The following is a 22,858-nucleotide window of genomic DNA, read 5'->3' as shown; positions in this document are numbered from 1 at the left end:
TGAGAAGGGAACAGAGGGGGATGGAAGCAGTGAGGTACCTGAGAAGGTAAGGAGGCACTCCCCGTGTGCACTTCAGCTTCCAATGCACAAAGTGCCTCTCCTGCCCAGCTGGTGCTCACATCAGACTCTTGTTTGTAATGAGTTATTTAGGCTGCAATGGAGCACAATGAATCCTCAAGAAGACTAATGCTGCTGGGATCTTGGGGCTATTCAGGTAGCCCAGACCCCAGATGAGAGATGAATCACCTTCTAAAAATGCAGCAGTTAGGAAAAAAAAAAAAGTCCAATTGCTTCTGATTATTTTCAGTCTCAGAAGAAACATACTGTACTGAGGCTGTGCTTACCTAAGGCATCCACGTGAATCCACTATCCCTTCCTCTGGAATGGCTGCTGAATTAATTACTGCCTGTACTGGAACTCTGAGGAGCTCCCCAGAGATTGGTTCCCTTTTGACCTCAAAGTTTTTTAGGGCAGGTGGCTGAGTGTCCCCACCAGCATCTGCCAGCTGGGGAAACTGAGGCACGGAGGGGCAGATATTCCAGAGGGCCTCACTGCCTCAGCAGAGCGGAGAGCAGAGACCAGGAATTCTGACATCCAACCCAGTGTCCGAAGGGCACTCAGCTCTCAGCTTCAGATCCTCATGTCAGGAGCCTCCAGGCTCCAAAGCCCCTTCCAGTTCTGAGGAACTGTTCCCGTCCCCCAGACGTCCCTGCACTGGGCTGACCGAAACGAGGGAACCCAGCAGAAACTGAGGGGCAGCACAAGACTGAGGGAAAACGAGGAGGACTTGGGGCACGCTCTGAGACGGGAGAATGAAACACTCAGGCAGCGGACGTGTAAAATACACTGTCCCCAGCAAGGGCAGTGTCACACACAGCTGCCCACAGAGGATGCTCCCAGTCACAGTTATGCACAATGGAAAGAATTCCGTGGTCACACTCAGGACATTTACGGCCTTTCCCCTCCTGTCACACTGGTAGGAGGAAATTTGGCTTTTCACCTGCTACACACACTCCTGGACAGGAGCATGTGCTGGGGATCCAGGCACTCCCACCGAGCACCTCCCCGCCCTTTGCCACGACCCGGGCTGTTGCTGGACCTCTCCTGCTCTTTCCAGGACACGCTGCAAATTCTCTGACTTGTGGTGTGGTGGGGATTCCCAGAGGGTTCTCCTCTATCCAATGCTGCAGCGTGTCAGTGACGTTCCCATGGAGAAAGCTCCCAGAGCAAGCTGCAGCTGCAGCCTCCTCCCTCCTGAGCAGCCCAAAGCGCCGCTGGCACACGGGCAGCTCTGTAAGCTCCCGGTGGCTCTGCTGTGCACTGCTGCTCCTCAACGCACGGAGCGCCGGGGACAGGCAGACAAACAGTGATGGGCACCACGAAAAGTGCTCAGATAAATCTTTCCCACCACGGGCCGGACTTGCCCTGCTCTATTTAAGTCAATGGAACGAAGCCATTGAGCCCTGGGGGAGCAAGTGCCAGCCCTAAATCATTTCTTTGATTAATTGTTCTTGGGAAGGAAGAATTCATTAAGCATTCCGCTCAGCAATTAGAAATAAATATATTTTTAGAATGAACAACCTGCCAGAAACAAGTTGTTTCAGAAATATATTCAGCTTGATGCATTTTCCATCAATACAGAACGAGGAGGCTCCAGCCTGCCAGAGGGACAGGCTGGGAAAGGGACACTGCAGGGACAGGAAGGACAGGGCTGTCACTGAGGAGCTACTGAGATGTCTGCACCACTCAGGTTCCGTCTGTGTGAGCAACCCGAGAGGAAATACAGGAGTTTTTCCTCTATATTCCCATTCCAGCCGTAAGCTGGGAATAAATCTCCCTGCTGTTTCACAGGAATGTGACAAAGCTGTTGCTACGCACAGCTGGGGCAGAGCAGATAGGAGAGCCATGGAAACCCACTAAATAACAACACCCCACTTGTACTTCCACTGTGGCATCAGGCTCGGACCAGCTACGAGGGCAATGTGAAATGCCAGCCTCTGTAAGGAGTTTGGGACAGCAACTGCCACAGCCTTGGGATGTGGGACACGCTGGCACAGTCAGTGGTGACCACAGGGACAGCAGGACAGGAGCCTGCTCCAAGGCAGTGACAGCCAAACCTTTCCCTGCCCACTGAAGGTGTAAATGAGGTGTACGGATGTATTTTCAATTTTCAATCCATGCTTCAAGGCAGGAACTCAGCACAGGCTCTGTTCACGCCTGAGCCCAGAGAAGCACATGGAACTGGGAGGTGGGCACTTCTAGAAAGATCTACTTCTGGTCCTGAGTGTGGGAGAGGAAACCCTAAAAGAACCTAAACACGCTCTGGGATCTGAGAGTCACAGCCACAAAAGACTATTCCAGGCTTTTAAGTTTTGTGCCTTAAAAGAAAAGACAAGTCTTATCCTTTGGTTGTGGTGCCTAGAGGCAAGTCTCTTCCCTGCCCTGCTTTGGGAATGGAGGATGGCAGCAGTGTCTCAATGAATTCCAGCTTTTCCAAGAACACACTCTCAAAGGGCCCTCTTCTCCAAAACATGAAACATCCTTGTAGCTTTTCCTTCTGCACACACAGGACTCAGTTTCAAGGCCACTGCAGCAGGCACTGGCTCAGCCTTTGATTTCAGCAGGGATGTGCTGGGATAGCACATAAATTGGCTGGCAACTCGTGCACTTCCATCATGATTACATGATTTCGGTGGTTTTCTTCTTTTTAGTTAATCCCGTCCTTCTGCTTAAGCTCAGAGTAAGGCAGGAGCCAGGGTTTTGCTCTTGTTCTTTCATCCCAGCAGAAATGTCTGTGCTGTGCCTCAGCCCAGCTGGGAGCCCTGGCACCGGGACAGCACAGGGAGGCTGAGGAAGAGGAGGAGGAGGATGGGTTAGTGGTGAGGGGACCTGGGGAAAGCTCTCAAGTCTCTCCAGCAGCACTCCAGTGGGGAACAGCAGAGGGTCTCTGACTGGAGGCCAGGGCAAGCAGAGAGCAGAGCAGCTCTGCTCCCAAGTGTATCCAAACCCATATTAGCTCGTTAGAGATGCAGATGGTAAATGAGGGATCTCCTTCAGGAAAGGCATCCTTGAATCAGAAATAGCTGTTCTGTGGGCAAAGAGCAGAAAATTCAGGGCTCTGAACCGCTTCCACTGTGGCAAGAGAGCCCCAGGCTCCCTAAATCCTGACTTGAGGAGCCACTGAACAAACACAGAGCTGGGAGTGGGATGTGGGATCAGTGACAGCAGCGCAGCGCCAGCAGATACCCCCCAGTGCCAGCACAGGGCCTGGGTAATTCGGGGTTCCAGGACAGGACACGCGGCCTGAGGCGCCTCCAAGGAGGGAAACTCTTTCCCAGGGCCACTCTCACCTGTGAATTTGGCTCCGTATGTCTGCTAATGAACCTCATTTCCAAGCGATGCCGACCAGCCCACCCGCACCCACGGGAACCCCGGGGCGTGGAGGGATGATCTCACGCAGCCCTGCAGCCAGGCTGAGCTGAGGGAAGTGCAGCAGAAGCACTGCAGCTCCAGGGCAGGGGCTGAGCACAGCTGAAGCGCCGGAGCTGCACTGCCCTTCCTCGCAGCGTCACCTGCCTGCCTGCAAAGGTCACGAGTGCTCTGCCAGCAGCCACGGGCTTTTATCATCAGGGTCGTTTGTATTCCTACAGAACTCCTTTAGTTGGAATATCCTCCCTTCCTCTTCCTGAGCCAGCCAGGGCCACACTTTGCCTAGGAAAAGCAAGGTTTTTGTGAAGAATTCTCTGCCCTCCTCTTGTGCCCAGCTGTAGGAAAGCCATGCTCCACTCTGAACCACACAACTGGAGGAACAGCCAGCCCTACTCTTTTTCCCTAACAGGGCTGCAGATCTTAGAATCCGAGTTTGGGGCAGGCAGAAGTTTCCACTGACCTGTCCTGACTTCAAAGAGGTGCCCTTTCTCCAGAAAAATCTCGGCCACAGGGGTGTGGAGAGGAAGCAAGGCCTGAAGCTTTGGGCCAGGCTGAGGCAACGGGAGGGACTCGCGGGCCCGGCTGAGGAAATGTGAGGGCCTAACTGCAGGCAGCTTGTTGGGCTCCCTCAGGGATTGTCTCTGCACCTTGTATCTCGGAGACTGGGAAGAAAGGCTGCTGGCCTGCCATTCCTGAGAGTGTGCCTGTGGTGACTGCACTGGAGGAAGTACTTGAGAACAGCCCTGTGAGAGCTGTGCCCCAGAACAGCTGCCAAGTCCCAGGGGGTTTCACCCCTGACTTCACCCAGCAGTGTCTCCACAGCCACGCTCATGGATTGCATCGTCTCCCATCGCCACGGACACACCAGCACCTCTGGCATCTCCTATTCACCTGCAGAGAGGGTTGTGCTGATGGGGAAATTACAGCTTTGGAGAAATTACACTGCCTTTTGTCCGGCTTCTACATCTCAGCTATGGGGAACACAGGACTGGAAACACTTCTGAGGGCTTTAGGGTGGGAGGAAGAGCAAAACAGAGGTGGTGGTGGTGGTCTGGGAGTGGGAATGGCCATGCTGTGGTAGCAGGCAGAGGGATCTCTGCGCAGGTGTTTGAGGGGCTCAGCCCTGGCTCACGCTGCTGCCAGCCCCAGCACTCCCAAGGCACTTCATCATTAGCTGCACCCCCGATGTTATGCATTAATTTCCACAGCAGACTCATTCACACACACACAACACACCCACCCACACGCAGCAATGGCTAGACAGACACAAAGCATGCAGCAGCCAATTATTGGGGGTGGGAACAGCTTGCATGAGCTCATGATGAAGCTTAGCCTTAATTCTGCTGAGCTGGAGAGGCTGGAGCTGTGCTCTGCTCTCCTGACTGACTGCGGAGCGCAGAGCAGGGCAGATGATGTCAAGGCAAATCTTTTTTTGTCTGCAGTGCAGATTTGGCTGTGTGAATTTACTTGCAAATGAGGCTTCCAGATCCCCTGTTGGAAAGCAGGAGTCCTGGGGCCATACCCACAGCTGCCACTGTCAGCCCCAAGTCCTGCTCGTGCTGCAGAAGGAGCTGCCCCGCTTTGGAAGGCTTGGGCCCAGCTTCCCAGCAGGATCTGCGGGCAAGGAGAGGCCGGTGGGATCCATGGGAAGGGATGAGGGAGGAGCACCTGTGCTGCAGAGACAGCAGAGGAGCCCATTGCCATGGGAATGAAGGAGAAGAGACCCCAACAGTCCCACAAACTGAGCACCAGGAACTGTCCAGAAGCACTCAGGGCTTAGCCAGCAGCCATGGGCACATCTGGGTTTGACTGAAGCACGCCTGTGACCCAGGTTTTTGTTGCAGTTGCCAGCTGTGGGACAAGCCTGGATGTCCCAGCCACGGCACATGCAGGGAATTGCCCTGGCCAAGGCTGGCATGGAGCACACTCGTGTTTGCACCAAAAGCCAGGGGTCACAACACATCACCCAAAAGATCTGCCAGCCACCCAGCTTCAGGGATGCTTCCCAGAGCTGCCACACCACAGCAGGGACAGACACTGCGCAGCTCCTGTGCCAGACCTGGTTTTTGGGAGTGTTTCCTGAAGTCTGGAGTCACACGTTCCCAAAGGAAAGGGTAGCACACCCTGCAGTACACATGACTGGTGAGGGAAAGGTGGAACATTTTCTTCTTAGAGCATTTCTGAGCCCCATGCAGGGGCTACACAATTCTCATTTATGGACATAAAAGGTAAAATCCATCTTGTCTGCCTCTCCATGCAGGCTTTTTCCTATCTTTTTCCAGCCTAGTTCTAAATGTGCCAGACAATGGAGCACCATACATGGAACTGGAGAGTATTGGTCACCCCTTCCCTTATTAAGACAAAGGAACCCATGATTCAGAAATCCCCTAACAACAGCACATGGACCCACTGCTTTTTGGGGTCCCAATTAAAGGTGGACAATAGGTGAGACCAAATCTACAGCACTACACAGAAATGGAGAATCCTGAAGAATTTCTTACAAAACTGCCCGGTAGAGACCAACCCCACCCTTGCTGGCACCTCCTCTGGCATCTGCTGCTACATTAAAATATTGTAGAGTCCCCCAGCATCTTCCACAGCCCCTGGCAGCACCATCACCCCTTTTCTTAAAGCTGGAGAAATGAAGGCATGGAGAATTCAGTTCAGGATGGCTCACCGGTCCAACCTGTGTGCCTGACATCCCTTCCAGCTTGTCCTTCTGTCTGCTAGGCACTGCTTGTCATTCCGAGTGCATCCACAGCTAAATGAGCACGATACGAGTGCTTTGTATGGGCATCAAGGAGAACAGACCATCATCTGCAGTCTAGACTGGTCCCTCCTCCTGCCCTCCCCACCATTCACAGGAAAATAGGGATGGAAAAATATATTCCTCTTGTTATTAATAGAAGTATCGCTTGTGCATGCATTAGAACTTGGAAGGGAAGGGGGAAAGGTCAAGCATCAAGAATCTGTGCTTCATGAAAGTGGGCTTGCTGTTGTTAAAAAAGCTGCACCGAGCCAGGCATCATTATCTTTTCTCTTATCACCTGGACCGTTGGGAGAGCTGGTGCAGGACATGCCAGGAGTGAGGTGGGCACTGCCCCGCTGTTCTGCTGCTCTGCAGAGCCAGGGTGTCCCTGCGCTGGCTCCCTGCACTGGGCACAAAGCGGGCACAGGGAGGGTCTCCCCTGCCCCCAGTGCCCCGAGATGCACAGCTGCCCTGCTGAGAGGTGTTAGTGCTGAGCTGAGCCAGCCCCCTGCCCTGAGATCACTGGGAAGGAAGGGATTTGTGGAGTCCCCCAGTCTCTGGAATGCAGCTGTTATCTCCTCCCAAGCGCTGATAAGCGCCAGACGTTGCTTTCCCACACCCAGCACATCCAAAGGCACCTCCCTGGGCTTTCCAGGGTTTTCCATGCCCTCCCCGTGCTCAGGTGGAAGGAGGATCAGGCTGTAACAGTGGCCAGGTTCTGACAAGGAGCAGGAGAAGCGAGTCCCAGCAGAGCTCCTGTGCTCCCAGTCCCGCTGGAGCTGTGACAGGGCTGAGCAGTTACTCCCTGCACAGCTCCTGATTGCCTGGCACTCACAAACACCCTGAGCACGGCTGTGACAATCAAAAAACAGGAGTTAGAGCTCCTGTGCTGGAGCCAGGAGGCAACCTGCAGCTCCTCTCCTGCCTCTGAGCTCTGGAACAATGGATGCGCACACGCAGACAAGCTCTCCATCCAAAGAGGCCGAGAGTTAAATCCTTAATTAGCACATTTGGACGAGTCACCACAAATGAGATTAGCTCTCGCGCACGGCTGGGGAAGCTGCCGTGCCCCTGGACCGTGGAAGTGGTGGGCCCTCAAGCTGACCTTGGAATTCCCCCTTGGATGCTCATCTGCTTTGCTCTCACGGCACTGTCCTCCCCTGCTGCCTGCAGCGTCTCCTCGGGAGATAAGAGCCTGGTTTCCCTCCAGCCTGGTGCTAACACCAGCCACGGGGTGACCACGTCTGATACTGCACGCAGGGAATAATTCCAGTTTGGAAAGGGACTTCCCAGCTAGCAGAGCATTCAGCATGGGAAAGGGGCAGGAAAAGGTCTCTCTAAGAGTACCTTGTTAGCCCAGGACACATCTGCTCCCTCTGCTGTGTTTCTGGAGCTGTGAGTGCCGTGTCTGCTGGCAAACCCAGGTTTGGTGCTGTCAGCACTGCAGAGCTGCACGGAGCCAAGCTGCGTCCTGCTCTGCCCTGTGCCTCCCCAAAGCCCAGCCCACCCACGGGGACCTGAGCACTCCTCACCGCTTGTCCTGGAGAGCAGCGTGCGTTCTGAACGTGCAGTGCTGCTGGGAGAGAGCCCTGGTGCTGCCCTGCAGGCTCGGCAGAGGCAGGGTTACAGCCACCCCACCAGGACGAGCTCTGGAGTGCTGCTGTGGGGAGAGGTCATCCAAACGTCGCAGAAAGGAACTTAAATCAACCCTGCTGGCCGTAATGACTCTGACTCTTCTGCAAGGGAAGCGAGGAAACCTCGTGAATCTCTAGACATCCAAAAGGCAATGATGTCACCAGCTAGGGGCTGGAAGATGGTTGTGGACACTGCACCTGCATCCACAGCCACAGGAAAGCATGTGGGACACACACCTGTGAAGGAGGAGGAGGACAGCACCTCGATCCTGCCACATGGAAATCAGCCCCTGCTTCGTTACACGCTGGGGAAGGGACACAAGAGATCTGTCAGAGGTGGTGATGTTCTTAATTCTTCCTCTTGGCTTCGGGTTCTGGAAATGGTGTCATGCCTCCTCACAGCCTGGCCCGTGTTCAGCCACAGAGCTCGTGGTGCAAACATTTCGGGGGAAAATCTCAAGTAGCCACTTCCGTGCAGCCTGACCTTTCCCTCACACCCAGCAGAGGAAATGGGCTTTTTGAAGTTCTCAAAAGGAGCTGGCACCTTGCTTTTTGAGTGACATTCATCTGTAGGTAAATTGATTTAATAGCTTGTTAGAGTGCCAATTAGAACCAACAATAACTCAATTGACCTATAACTGCCTTGGCACCAACACAGCTTTCAAAAATAAAGAGAAAGGAGGAAATCTCTGCTCTGGCAGAGATGAGAGCTCAGATAGTTGGTTTTGAGAGCAAACTGAGGGATTCATGAGCTTGCTAATGAGATGCTCATAACACATCAGAAACAAAGACAAATTTCAGCAGTTTCAAGCTGAAATGACACTATGTTATCTCCAGACAAAGATCACTCTTTTATCTGTATAATAAATGGATTTCAGTGCAGCAGCAGTGACACTGGAGCAGAAAAAACCTCGGTGCCACAGAAAGCACCAGCACAGTTACCTCACCAGAATAATACTGGATCAAAACCCCAAGTTTACCTCCTTAAAATAGTGCTGTAAAGTCCTACACTGACTCTGTGGGTTTTACCCTTGAAACCGTATTTTTCCTTCAAATAAAATCTGTTTCATTCTCCTGCAGTGGAGCATGTGCTTCCAGACAGATTCATCACGGAGGACTGAGATCTTTCAAGTTTAAATATTAGAAAATGGGTAGCTTTCGTCTCAACATTGGCAGTGTCCAATAGAAGGAGAAGGATAATGTTGGAAGAGTTTTAAATTACTGGGAAAAATGATCCATTCTTAAGTCAGGAAGGGGATGGAGAAAACTGAGATTGTTGGAAGAGTCGGAAGGACAACAGCAACTATGAATATGTAGCAGGAGAAGGAACTGATCTGGAGAGACCCACCCAGAGAAAAAGCTGAAGGATAAGGAAGGATGGAGACTGGAACTGCACTGAGTAAATGCCAACCCAACACACTGGAACACTGCCAGGGGTGAGGAGGAGAGGCATTTCTGGAAACAAGGTGGAAATCAGTGATCAGATGAGAAGGAAGCTGGATACTGGGATCTAGGACTGGCTGGACAAGACACCTGCCAAAAGGAGCCTGGAAAATGGAGGTGGCACTGGGGGGATGAGAAACACAAACTTCAAGTGAAAGATGGGGAAGACAAGAGGTTGGAGAGAGTGGGGCTGAAGGTGAGGAGGAGAACAGGGAGTTTGTAGCAGGCAGAAAGTGTTTCCTGTGGAGCCTGGAGTAACCCTGGAGCGCGGTGCAGCATCTTTCCTTTGCTGTAACTCCCTGCTACGGCCACTGCTTCATTCAGAGCAGAGGACAGTGCAGCACAGCCTTGAAAAGCTCCACACCTGCTAATGAACCCAGAGATATTATTGTGCCAAGGGGAGAGACTGAGCTGTTTTTAAAACCCTAACAACTGTACAAACCACCGCATTAAAAACCAGACTGCAAAGTCAAAAGCTCGGGGTAGGAAGCAGCAGACGGGAGCTTGGCTGTGCTGTTACAGTCACGACATGGATCAAAGCAGTGCTTCCCAGAGAATTCCTGCCTCCTTCAGGCTGCGAGCGAGGCCTTGGGGCAGGTGTGTGCAGAAGGAGATCTTCTATAGGAGCCCGTTTCTTGCCCAGCCTGGCAGGTTTGCAGGGGAAGAGATAAGGAACTGCGGGCTGGGCTGTGATGGCCAGGGCAGGTGAGCAGAGCTCAGAGCCTCCCCCTCTGCCGGAGAGCTCCTGCAGAAGTGTCAGGCAAGGAGCCCAATCCCAGACTGTAACTGGAATAATATCCCGAGATGATGTTGGGAGAGAACACGATGTCATTGTTTACAGCAGTGATTATTTTTTGCTATAACAACAGACAAACCAACAAGCAGCAGAGGCCTGGGAAGAGGGTGGGTGGGAGGGATGGGCCCATTTCCCAGGCTGGCTGCTCACGGAGCCAGCCTAAGGAATGGTCCAAACCACAACGTGCCCAGTCCTCTCACAGCACCCTCGGCTCCTCAGACAGGTCCTCGGTAGCTCTGTGCCCGTTCCCTGCAGAGCCCCCAGGGCAGAGCTCTGACCGAGGCCATGCTGTGTGAGGCCTCCTGCTTCCACCACACCCACCTCGGGGGTGGTTCTACCTCAATCCCCACCGCCCTGTGCCACCTCGCTGTAACCTGGGGATGATATTCCCAATTTCCTTGCTGCCAGGAAGTGAAATGAACACTTACTGTTAGCATAGTAAGTATTTTGTAAAGCAAGAGAAAATGAACCTTTTTTTTTCACATCAGGATCTGAGTAAGATATAATAAATAAGATATGTTATCTTACAAGAAGAGATAGAGAAAACGTTAAATTGTTTTTCCCAAAGGAGCTGTCCCTGAGTGTACTGAGGGAGGAGCTTCTGTGGGAGAGATAATGTCTTCATCTATTGGCAGAGATTGGTATGAAGGGCCTGCCTTAAGTTTCTGCAAAAAAAATCTTAATCATAGCTCTTTGTTAAATCCCAGTGCTTGCTTTAGTATTTATTTATGTTATTTTGTCTCATTTTCTCCACGTGAAAATATCATAATAATAATCCTAGAATGTTTTATCCCGGTGATGCACTGAGGTGCTGCCTCTACCGAGGCCTTCCTGTTTTCCAGCTCAGGCATGTGAACACGTTTCACACAAAAAGCTGTACTCCTACACGGCCTGTTTGGTGGGGATTATTCATCCTCTGCCTCCTGACCAGTGAGCTGGAGCATGAAGGCTGACTTGCCTATGGGCATGGGAAGTTTGGATGCAGGAGTTTCATTCCCTTAGGTCATGGTCACAAAGCCATGGGTCCTCTGCAGCCTGACTGAAAGTCCCCTGAGGACAGCAGAGACCCAATCCATGTGTTCGGCAGCATTTGGATTCTCCTCCACATCACTCCTGGTTGGATCCCCTGGTTCTGCTCCAGCAAGGAGCCCTGGGAATTGGCCGGGAAGTTCTCCGCAGCAAAGGCAGTGGGACCTGTCTCCAATCTCCCCCTGCTAGCCCAAGGCAACACCATCACCACAAAGGGGACGAGAAGAGAGCCAAGCCCGGGAGGTGCGCTCCAAACCCGGCCTGTCGGCACTTCCCGCTGGATTCCGACGCCAGGCACAGGTCCTGCCACCAAAGCCACTGTTCCCTGCCCTTTCCCTGCCCCAGAATTCCCACTTGGAGCAAAGGGCGAGTCCTGGGATCAGCGTTTGGGCGTGGGCATGGAGGGAGGGCAGCACAAGGAGCAGCACTTGGGGCAGGAGATGGAGAAAAGGGCATCACTGCCTGAGAGCAGGGAGCAACGCCCAGCCAAGGGAGCTGCCAGAGTCAGCCAGCGCTGCTGGACTCTGCACAAACTGTTTACCCTTCTAAAGCACGGCAGAAAGCTTCCCAGTGAGAACAGTGGCACAGCCAGAGCAGCACTCGGAGAGGCACTGGAAATCAGGTCTGCTCAGGAGAGTGGGAAAGGCAAACACACGTCCCTCCCATTTCTGCTCCATCCCACAGTGCCACTGGGTTCAGTTCTTAGGACTATAATTAGTAAATCCCACTGACTCCCCCCGAGAAGGGAGGCTGAGGGACACGGCAGCACGACGGGAAGCAGTGATTTTGTTCTTTCCCCTCACATCTCACACCTGAGCACCTGCTTTTTGCTGCCACAGAAACCTCCCCCAGGGTCCCGGCAGCCAGGGAGCTCTGGCAGAGGAAGCAAACGAAATCAAGGATCTGTTTGCATGCAAGTATTGCAAGCAATACCAGCGAAAAGAAGAAGTCTAAAATCTGTAGCTGGGTCTGCTCTCGAGTGGAACGTTTGCCATTGTTTTCAAAGAGACAGCAGCTTCTCTCCACTGTGAGGAAGTTAATAGATTACTGGGCAGTGAATAATGTGCAGTTCTATTTACATCCACTGCTGGGACTATTTTGGGCCCTCAGATAGTGTATCTGTTCTCAGGTCTTTCTAAAAGCAGCATGCTACACTTTTTTTGCAAGCAATTCTGGGCAGCAGCTACAGCCCACATGCTTCAGTCAGCTACGAACTAGACAGATCATTGTTTGTCTGGAATTTTTTTATTAAACGAATTGTACTGGATCAATGCTTCCTCCAAGCAGTAAAATACAATTCTGTCGACCCAGTAGAAGAGCTTTCAAAGTCACAGATAAATCTTGATCTAGGAAATACAGTGTGGCTCTGCACTGATGTGCAATCAACCACAGATGCAAATGAACTCCAGCTGCCAGCACACACATCTGCACCTCAGAATGGGAGCCAGCATTCTTAATTTTCATTAGAAATTGCTAAGACACCTTTTAAGCGCTTCTAGGACCAGCCCACTGCATTAGTCAGGAGTACTCAGGGGCACCGAGCTTGATTTTTATAAAGGTCATTTGATGTCTTTTCCCCTCACAATGGACTAAAAGCAGAGATCAACAGAGCCTGAATCTATATTAATTTGTTTTACTCTTGGAGGGTCATAGATTTGCCACTGGAATTAGCCCTATTAGATGCTAAAATGATAATTTAATGAGACAATGATGAAAGCCTCTGTTCTATTCTAAATCAGGAACTCCTCTCGAAGCAGAGCGCGAAGGAGCAGCGACTCCGTGGAGTCGGAGAATCTCCCCAATGTCATTTCACAGCAGTGCATCGGCCTGGAGTGTTCCATGCAAACTTCCCAGCTCCAGCTGCTCGGAGCCGGCAGTCACGAGGGCTGGAGCCCCACCAGAACCCGCCTGGAGAGCACCTCGCTCGCAGAGGGGAGGCAGCTTTCTCCAAAGGCACAGACAGCAAGCTCGCCGTCTAAACCTTTCCGAACTTGAAACTGGACCAGCAAACGCTGCTGCACAGCTCTGGTGCCAGCGAAGGGCAGGATCATGGAGCCTCCAAGATCCCGAGGCTCCGGGATCCGCGCCCGGCTGGAACACGGAGCAGTCAGGAATTGCACTGCGTAATTCCCCAAGCACACAACACCCTCCTTTGGGGCACGGATACAGCTCTTGCAAATATTTCTATAAGATCTGCTCTTTGGTGCAATCTGCTGCAATCCAGAGGTCAAAAAATGTTAGCCATATTCACGGGAGCTGTTTCCAAGAGAGATGCTGTAGCTGAGGGAAGGAGGGAATACAGAGCCCCAACAGAAGGTGGGAAGGCTCCCACTCTTCCCCTTCAAGGCAGCCACTGTCCACAGGTCACTTTCTGTGGAAGCCCACGCATGTTCTCCAAGCAGCATTCCTACCCAATTCCTATCCTGCTGCAGGTGACCTAGAAACAGGGGTGAACAAAGCCTCCCTGGAAATATCCCCCCTGAGCAGGCAGTGGTGCCTCCGGCTCCTCCCGGCCTCCTCACATGGCTCCAGACACTCACCCCACTGCCCCGGCCCAGGGTGACAGCAGGGTGACAGCAGGGTGACAGCAGGGTGACAGCAGGGTGACAGCAGGGACACGGCCGGTGCTGCTGGGCTGGGCTGCTACGCCAGTTCAGAAGAAAACCAGCCCACCTGGAATGTGCCCCAGGTACAGACATCCAGCTCCCCGTGCCTTCCCTCACAGATTCCCAGCTCCGTCAGGGCAGGTTCTGTTATTAACACCAGGAGTCACCCGTGCACCCCCAGAGCTCTGCATACACGAACAGCTCAGTGCCAGCGTCATCTGGCTTGGGGAGCCAAGGCTTGCCAGCAGCCTCCATTCCTTTGGGCAAGGCCAGGAGTGGCCCCATAGCCAAGCGCCTCAGGAATGAGAAGTTACCTCAGCACCTTGTGGAATAAGCACTGGCTCTGTAGGAACCTTGAAAACCCAAACTCTCCGGACCATCTCACCTTGGGCAAGGTGGTTACCTCAGCTCCTGCTGCTGAAGTTTGCCAGGCTGGAAACAGGCACAGATATGGAAGGGAACAAATCCATTACAGAGATGGAAGGATATGGAAGCTGAGCACTGCTTTTGCATCAATCCAGACACAACCCAGAGACTAAACCCCAAATTTCCTGTGGGTGCGACATTGCTGGAATAACCCAAGAAAACACAGCAGTTAAACTCCAGACTCATGGCAAATACTGCAAATACAGCTGAGAGTATGAAACTGGTTTTGTTCTTTTGAAAGCAGCTCATTCTCACAGTGTTCGGGAGCTATTACTTGGTCAGTCTCACTGGGAGGCAATTTTCTCCTGGTTCCAGTGTGGGATTGGGGAAGGCTGTGCTCGCAAGGACTCTGTATCACGCTGTAGCTGCTGGAAACCCTCCTAAGCTCAGTCAGCTGTGTGCTTGGGACACTTGAATGCACTGAATTTAAATGACAGTGCAGTCTTCCAACTCACAGAGCCTTCTAATAACATTTGTTAATCCAAGCAAATATCAAGGAATCTGGTCAGTGCCAGTGCTGAATCCGCTAAGCATGTGGGCTGCTTGCTAAATCCCTAATAGCTGGTGTCAAGAGGTTTCTGTCATTCCTGCCTTTGGGAGGCCAAATCCACCCCGAAACTCCTTCCTGCAATTATCTCACTAACTGTATTTTTGGGAATCAAGCACGGCTCTTTGCAGAGTGCAGAATTCAATAAAATCACCTGGTGTGACAAAGATATGTTGGAATAATATTCTCCTCTGTGTGCTTTTAAATGTGACATGTAAGCCCGTTGTAATTAAAGTTGAAGCAATAAACCCTAGCCATTGATTGCACTCAGTAATTAATTATTGATTGCAGTACTTTACCTACATATTGCAGAGGACAATTCACCTGTGCGGCAGACGATAGTTTGCTCAGAAATAACCAAACACAGCCCCTCTGCCATGCAGGACTTTACAAAAACCGGCTCTAGGGTTTCCGAGCTCATTTCCTTATTAACCTCCACGGAAATGCTGCTGTGGAGGGAGAGCAAGCCAGTACTTTGGTAAAGTCAGTGTTAACTATTCCCAATCCAAAATGATTTTGCAAATGAGGACGTGCAGATGCAAAGGAGGCTCCTTCTCCGTTAAGAACCCTGTTAATGAATGCTGCCATCCCCTGCACATCCCAATTCCTGACAAGCCATGCTGCAGTAAGACGCCTGCAGAGCAGCAACAGTAGCAACATCCCTGCCTAACTCTTGGGAAGGAGAAGGGAGAGGACTCGGAGGTGTGAAAATGGGAAGCATCAGTCAGGCAGAGCATCCATGGAGATGTAAGACTAGTTAAGATCAGACACCATGCTTTTAGTCTAAGTTGTGCATCAGGTGGGAACAGTTTTTCCCCATTTACAATGAACTTCAAGAGAGCCTTTCCATTATAAAAAGCCAAAGACAACTGGTTTAAAAACAATTTAAAATTGCTAATTGTGTGGAGACACTAAAATTAACGTGAAATGTAAAGGAAACCTGCAGCTTGTTTGAGCGGAGCAGATCTTGGCTGTGTCCTCCAGCTCCTCTGACTAGGAAATGACCCAGGAAAGTTCTGTCGGGGTGGGTGCCCTGTGCAGGAGGTGGCATGGGAAGGGGCAGGCCAGCTAGTTTGGAGTGGGCCAGGAAAGGGGGGGGTTGTACCTGAAGTCGCTGTAGGGATGGATGATCCAGAACCCGGCAGACTTAACCCTTTCCTGCTCCCTCTCCACGGCCTTCTGGCTGCCAAACATCCTCAAGGAGAATTTGTTGACCCCCGGCTGGAGCATGGCCCCGAACTGCCTCTGCATGAAGCCGGCCTGGCCCAGCCTCTGCTCCTCATCTGGGGTGATCTGGTCGCACCCTCCAGCTCCCTCCACTTTGATGGAGGTCGAGGAGCAGGCCCGGGGGGGCGGCTGCTGGGGCTCTGGGGGGGAGGCGGGCGGTGGGGGCACGGGCAGCCCCTGCTCCAGCTCCCCGCTGCCGGGGGGGCTCTTGTCCTCCCCGGGAGAGGCCGGCTCCCCCTCGCCGCCGATGAGCCGCTTCTCCTCGGCCGCGTCGTGGAGGTGCCTGCTGGTGAGCGAGGACAGGCTCCCTTTGAAGCGGCGGCAGTCCCCGTTGGTGCTGGTCTTGGCGCCCTTGCCGCCGGCCTCCGTCTCCAGCAGGCCGGGGTCCCCCCCTCGGCCGGGGTCTCCCCCGAGGGCCCGGGTGCTCCCAGCAGAGGGCGAAGGCAGTGGCTTGAGCCTGATGCTTTTCCTGCGGGTGTCCTTGTCGCTGTCATCCTCCTCGTCCATGATCGACGCCTTGGGTCCGATCTGCTGGGGCAGGCTGTAGAGCCTCTTGCGCATGGAGGGGGGCAGCTTGTCCATGGCCGCCGCCGCTGCTGCTGCTGCTCGGGGACAGGGAGAGACCCCCCTCTCTGCCCAGCGAGGGGAACCGGCGCTGCCCCCAGGCCCCTGCCCCCGGCTCACGGGGCACGGGGGACCGGAGACTGGCGTGTCATCTCCTTACCGGGCTGTGGCATCCAGAGGCTCTGCATCAAAACACAGGCTCTGCATCCAGAAGGGAAGGGAAGGAGGCGAAAAAAAAAAAAAAAAAAAAGAGGGAAGGCAAAAAGCCCCCCCCTTCTCCTCCGTTGTCCCGATTTGGCTACTTGCTGCTTGTCTCCCCTTGGTGAGTGTTACTGCAATCCCTGTCTGCTCAGATGCTGAGCACTGGGCAAGAAGTCTAGAGCAGAGCCACACACTTCTGGCTGGAAGGCGAGGGAGGGCGGCAGCGGCGGCAGCAGCCGCCTTGCCATGTTGGCTTCGAGATGCAAATGTGCCGTGGCTCCCGGCGGGCAGACATCATCCGGAAAGCAAAGCTCGAGCCTCAAACTCCTCAACCTGCCGGCCAATAACACAATGAACTGCAACCTGCAGCGGCCACTGCTTGCTTACATCACTGTCATCACTTATTCCTCATGCAGCCCCTGCTCCTGGGAATATTCATGAAGCGATCCCATTCTATTGGGTTGCCATAGGAGCGACTACAGCGCACAGGCTCTGCCTACCTGAGACAGCACCCGGGCTTCTTAAAGGGGCAACGCCCGGCAACCGCGGGGCTCTGCCGCCGCCGCCGCCGCCGCCGCGGGCACCGCGTCCCGGGCGCTGCGGGCACCGGGCAGCGCCGGACCCGGGCCCGCCCCGCCTTAGCGGCCGCGGCCGCCGGGCCGCCGCCAGCTTATAAATAGCAGCATCGTAAACATGACAAAGTAAATAAATAGGAGCGAGAATATTCCTTTTTCTCTCGGATGCGGGAGCTCCCTGCTCCGCCCGGAGGTGTGGCTGCTGGGGGCAGGTTTGCTTGTGAAGGCACGGGGGGTTTTGTGGGAAGGGGAGAACCCAAATCTAAAGAAAAACCAGCGGTTCACCTTGAAAATCTCACTTGCGTGCAAAGCAGGGGCTCGGGGAGTGCCTGTGTTCCCTAGGAGAAGTTTGCCTGCCGGGAACACGGTGCCTTTGCCCCGGCCTGCAGCGTCCCGGAGGTTTGGAAGGACCCTTTCTCGCTGGCTGTGTCGCTTCCCCGTCAGCCACGCTAACCGGTACTACGGCTCTCCTGCGGGGACGGATCTGCAGAAGGCACTCAAACCCGAACGAATGAGCGGCAGCAGCATCTGGGCGAGCTCCGCCGCCGGCCTGCGGGAGGCTGCGCTGGGCTGGCGCAGGCGGTGTGGGCTGCGTGGGCTCTCCCCGCGGCGGGGGAACCCCACTTCCCCGGGGGCTCCTGAGTCAGCACTGCCCGCGGCTCCCCGCCGAGGCTGCTCCCGGGAAAACAGCTCCGGCCGGGAATCCTGCCACCCCTCGCTGCTGCCCACAAGGCACCCACCTCCTGTAACAGAGGCCACGGTAGTGGGGGAAACGGCTACGATTAGGGGTTTCCCTACCTTTTGATATTTGAGAGGGGTTTTTCGGAGAAAAAGAGGGGAAAAGATGGCAAGCAGCCCTGCCTGTGCTTCTTTGGGAATGCCTGTTTATTCTGTTTAAAAAGCTCCTAGATTGATACAGTGGTTCAAATCGTTCCTAGTGCCAAGCCTTTGAAACCAGTGGAGTTAAGAATCAGTTTGACCATGAGAGATTTTGGTGTGTATTTTTGCCGAGATTCAGCATCCGAGGCTTTCTGGAAGGTTTGTTGTTTCAGCCATTGCAAATCCTACCTGCTAGGAGAAGCAAGCCACGTGAACTGCGCAGGCAGGGAGGCTGAGCACAGGCAAGGAATGCCCACGGCAGGCAGGGAGGAAATCCCCACCTCACCTCTGTGCTTCTGCTGTCGGGAGCAAATACTCCCCTCTTCCCTCGCAGCAGCCACTGGCAGAGGTGGCTGTGCCGTGTAAAGCAGCAGGATGTTCCTGCAGCTCCACGGCAAGGAAACGCTGCTCAGCAGTGACTTCACCAAGCACACACACAGCACATGCTTCCTCATCTTTGTTTGCCTCTCCCTCGCTCTCTCCCGAATCCTTTCTCCCATGTGTTCACCTGCTCCTCTTCTCCTCCCACCTCCTGGCACAGCCAGACTGCCTGTGACTCATTCCAAATACTCTACAGTGCAAACATCATCTAATATTATTATTATTTTAATCACAATTTCTAATAGAACCAGTTTTTCTGGGGAAATAAACCTCACTTTTCCAACGCTCCTGTAGATTAGATAATGTGAACTAAGCCAGGGAGAGCTCTAAAGGTCTTTTCCCCGTTTTTCTTCCCTCCTCCAAGCACTAGGGATGCTGAGGTGTACGCACTTCTGTGCCTCAGCTGCAATCAGCTGCCTTCCAAAAGGATGTGTTTTGATTAATGAGGTGCACAACACCTGAAACTGATGCAGCTTCTTAAGCGTAGTCCCTCATGTTCCCGGGGAATGACAGAGCAGGAAAGGACGTGCTCAAGGCACCAGGCTGTTTGTCCTCTCAGCTGTAGGTGTCCTGGCTGGCCCTTGGAAATGCCCCACCATTCCCTGCCCTTGCTGGGATTGCTGTGCCCGATTTGGGGACAGGGATCAGGTTCTCCCACAGCCCTGAGGCGGGGGCAGAACACCACAGGGCACCCGGCAGCAGAACTCTGCTCCATCCCTTGTGCAGGAGGAAAGAAATGATGAGGAGCAAAGGTTGAGCCGGGCTGCTGGCACACCCTGCACCATTCCAGAGCGATGGATGCATCCCTGTGCCCGGGAGCCTGGCACTGCCCAGCCCCCCCGGCCAGTCCATGCATCACAGGCGGAATTCCTCCCCTGCAGACCACGGCTACCTTTACATCTCTCTGTGCCAAAGATGAATCCAAGGAAGCTCCGTGGGCTCGTGGAATTGTCCAAAGTGCTAAATCCACAAGGTGCCTCCTTGTGTAGCTCTGTCCCCAAGTGTGGGTTCCTGAACACTTGTGAAAACTTGGCTCCAGCAGTTCCAGGTGATCAAACTCAGAGGAATTTGGGGAGTCTTTAAATTGTAGTGACAATTTTGTGTTGAGACAACTTCGAAGTAATGATATTTTACTTGAGAGCCTTCCAAGAGCCAAGTGTAGGGGATGGAAATTATCCTTGTCCAATGGGATGAAACCAGTATCGGAGATGGGATTTACTGCCAGCATTGTGGCAGTGCTTTCCATGTCAGCAAATGCACCTTCAGAGGCAGATTTCTACAGTATTTCACTGGCTTGCCCATCACTGGCTGCATAGTACATCGAAAGGGGGTGGGAGAAGTCACCTGTCAGGAACACCTGTCAGGAAAAGGCAGAAGTGGTTTGGAGGGAAATCATCTCCTTTTGAACAATATTTATCAGACATTGCTCCAAGGGACTTGGCATAAATACAAAGGGAATGGATTTAGTGGGGAGAATGCAGGTGAAGCAGCCAAAGATTAGTTTGTTTCTTAAGGAATTTTGCCAGCTCGTATTTTTATTTAGTTATTTATTTACTTACTTAATATATTTATGTATATATTTTAATATATTTATCTATATTTTATATAGATATATACACACAGACACACATTTATATGGTATTTTGATAAAAGTCCGGTGGTGCAGTGCAAATGTGGAAAATCCCATTCCAAATGATCTCAGGACTACAGAAGAATAGACTGAGAGCCATAAAAACTCACATCCTGTGGCTCAGGGTACCGGAACAGCAGTGCAAGCTGGTCTTTTAGGCCCACCTTTGCTTGGGTGAGAGCTCCCATCATCACCCCCGAGCCTCTGGATTCTCAGGTAAAAAAGGAATCACTAAACATGTGGCAGGGCTGGGAAGAATGGGAACAAGTCCTTTCAAAGCTGCCTATTGTTCCTAGCAGGCAGCAGGTAACTCATAATTGGCATTTGAAACTCATGAAATATTCAACACTACAAAGCAGGGAGGTTCTGCCTTGGAGTTTTGGTGGGAGAGGCTGCACTCGTTGCCTCTGCAGCTCCCACCACAGCTCGGAGATAATGAAGAAATAATAGTGATAAATACACAAATCCTCACTCCCCCTTGGCCCTATTCATTACCCAGGTGTGCTGTCACACTGCACTCATTGAAATTCAGCCTGGGCTTTCTTCCTGCTCTCCGTGTTCCCTACAGGAGCGGCAGAGTGGGGATTGGAACGTGTGCCGAGGCCGATTTAAGGCACAGAGGGCACCAGGCTGGGTGAAGGAACCAGCTGAGCAATGGGAAGGGAGATCCATGCCTGGGTGCTGGGATCTGGGCGGGAGGAGACAGGGAAGATCCCCCAGAGCTGCTGTCAGGATGGAACGAAGAGCTGCTGTGGGTTCAAAGTCCATCAGCGGGAGCACAGAGACGCTGAAGAGATCCCCAGCGATGGAGGATTGCGGAGCCTGGCACGGGAGGCAGCGGCAGGAGCTGAGATCCACAACAGGATGGGAAAGCTGCTACCAGGAAGTGCTTGGAAAGCAATATTCACTCCAGCTTCCAGTGGTAAATAAATCCAGAGCAAGTCCACTCTCTTCACCCTTGTAACCAAGATCGAAATGTGAACACCTGTCTAGGGTGTAAAGGGGTTGCTGGGAATGTGCTGACAACCAACAGCTTTGCCACTGGACTGCACAAAGGACATGTTACCCAAAAATCCAGCCATGTGCGTTGGAAAGAATTCCTAGACTCTGCAGCAAATAACCCCCAGAGATTTCCAGGATGTTTTGCAGAAGCTGGTAATCCTCAGTGCAGCAAGCAGCTGAAACCCAGCTAGGAACAGAGTGATTAGCATGAGCACCTTGCCACCTGACCTTTAATATTCCCCCTGGAGAATAGGAACCTTCTGAGAAATGGGAAAACAGAGTCAACCACGGATGGAGTTCTAAGGAAGAGAAATGACAGAGCTCAGAGGAGCTGCTGAGATTAGAGCAGCTGCATGATTTAGTCACAATTAGCTTACAAAGTTCCTGTCTAAACTCCACCAATGAATCCTCCAATATTCACAGTGAAATGCTCATATTGAGCTTGTCTTGGGCTTCAATAAAATTTGCCTTCCAAATATATATTCCATCACATTTCCATTTAAAAACCGAGCACTAGCTTATTTTTCTCCCCGGATGTGGAGTTATTCAGGAGAGGGTTCAGACAGCACAGAGAGGTTTGCTCCAAGGGGATCAGCTCAGTGCCTATCAAACCAGCCCTTCTCAAAATAGTGCCTTTCAGCAGCGTTTAATGAGCTGCAGCCTCCCAGACAATAACAGATCCCTCTGTGGAGCCTGTCCTGCTGCTGCATCTCCTGTCCACATCCCCTGTGCTATTCTGGGTGATCGGGCACTGCTGGATTGGATGGGAAATGTGCCCCCCACAATGGTCACGGCAGCCTCCAGCTTTGGCAAGTCCAGACTCTGCTCTTGGTGAGCTGCACTCGGTCTGGGCTCACTTTAAACCTCTCCTTTTCTCAGAAGAAGTTAATCAAACTCAACATCACATTTCCAACCCCAAAGTTTTACAGCCATACCCTGTGCCAGGCACTTGTACAACTCTGATCCTCAGGGATGTACCTTACAATGCCTCCCTCTCCCCAGCTGCTGAAGACAGGCAGAAGATGGAAAAATTTGAAATAAGAGACTAATTAGAAACAAGATACTCTGCGAGCAAAATGGCCATAAAAGAAATTCCTTGGGAGTGGAGTCTCCCATGTCTGATGTGCAGGATTCAACACAAACTTTCCCTCCACAATTCCCAGCTGTGCTGCCATGGATTCTCCAGTGTCTGCTCATTTATTGATGCTGCTGCCATGTGAGGCAGCTTTGAGCAGAAGACTCTCAGAGATCCCTTCCAACCTAAATTACCCTCTAATTCTATAATGCTATGACTCAAGAGGAATTCTCTCTTTACTCCAGCCACCTACTTCCATAAATACGTAGGAAGATACTCACTTTGAGACAAAATCCATCCATAAAATTTGTTTTAAATTATCAAATGAGATGAAATATTAGTAGGACGGAACTGACACACTGATGGATACCAGGCATGACTCTGCAAGATTCACTTCTTGGGCAGGCAGCAAGAAGTCAGCATTTGGGACAACAACCTCCAGACATTTCCATTCTGACTCAGTATTCCTGGACTTGTGAAAAGAGCCAGACTGCAAACCCAAGCTGGGTCAGCATGCCTGAAGTAGAAGAGCTTCAAGCAAATGCCAGTTGATCACTGCCCCTCCCAGACACCCCGGCCATAGTGCCACAGAGGGATTTTCAGGAGTTATCCCAAGCAGACACCCCGGCCATGGTGCCACAGAGGGATTTTCAGGAGTTATCCCA

General features: G+C 52.5%; 1 protein-coding gene across 2 annotated transcripts in view; it reads right to left on the bottom strand.

Annotated features, from left to right (window-relative positions):
- Window positions 1-22,858, bottom strand: part of HCN4 (hyperpolarization activated cyclic nucleotide gated potassium channel 4) — a 130,071-nt gene that overhangs the window by 72,805 nt on the left and 34,408 nt on the right. Inside the window, exon 1 of one of the 2 annotated variants that reach the window (XM_042022682.1) lies at window positions 15,765-17,175. The exons of the other annotated variant lie outside the window; for it this stretch is intronic. Within the exon in view, the coding sequence (XP_041878616.1) occupies window positions 15,765-16,468 (704 nt within the window). The 5' untranslated portion in view covers window positions 16,469-17,175. Of the gene's footprint in view, window positions 1-15,764; window positions 17,176-22,858 lie in introns of those variants that run through there. 2 annotated transcript variants of the gene reach the window in all.

This window comes from Corvus kubaryi, unplaced genomic scaffold, assembly GCF_017639235.1.
Source record: "Corvus kubaryi isolate FWS band 111438036 unplaced genomic scaffold, C.kubaryi_AGA036_p1.0 37220, whole genome shotgun sequence".
NCBI lineage: Eukaryota > Metazoa > Chordata > Aves > Passeriformes > Corvidae > Corvus > Corvus kubaryi.
Note: the sequence above shows the minus strand (reverse complement) of the source record. Positions and strands in the feature narration are given on the sequence as shown.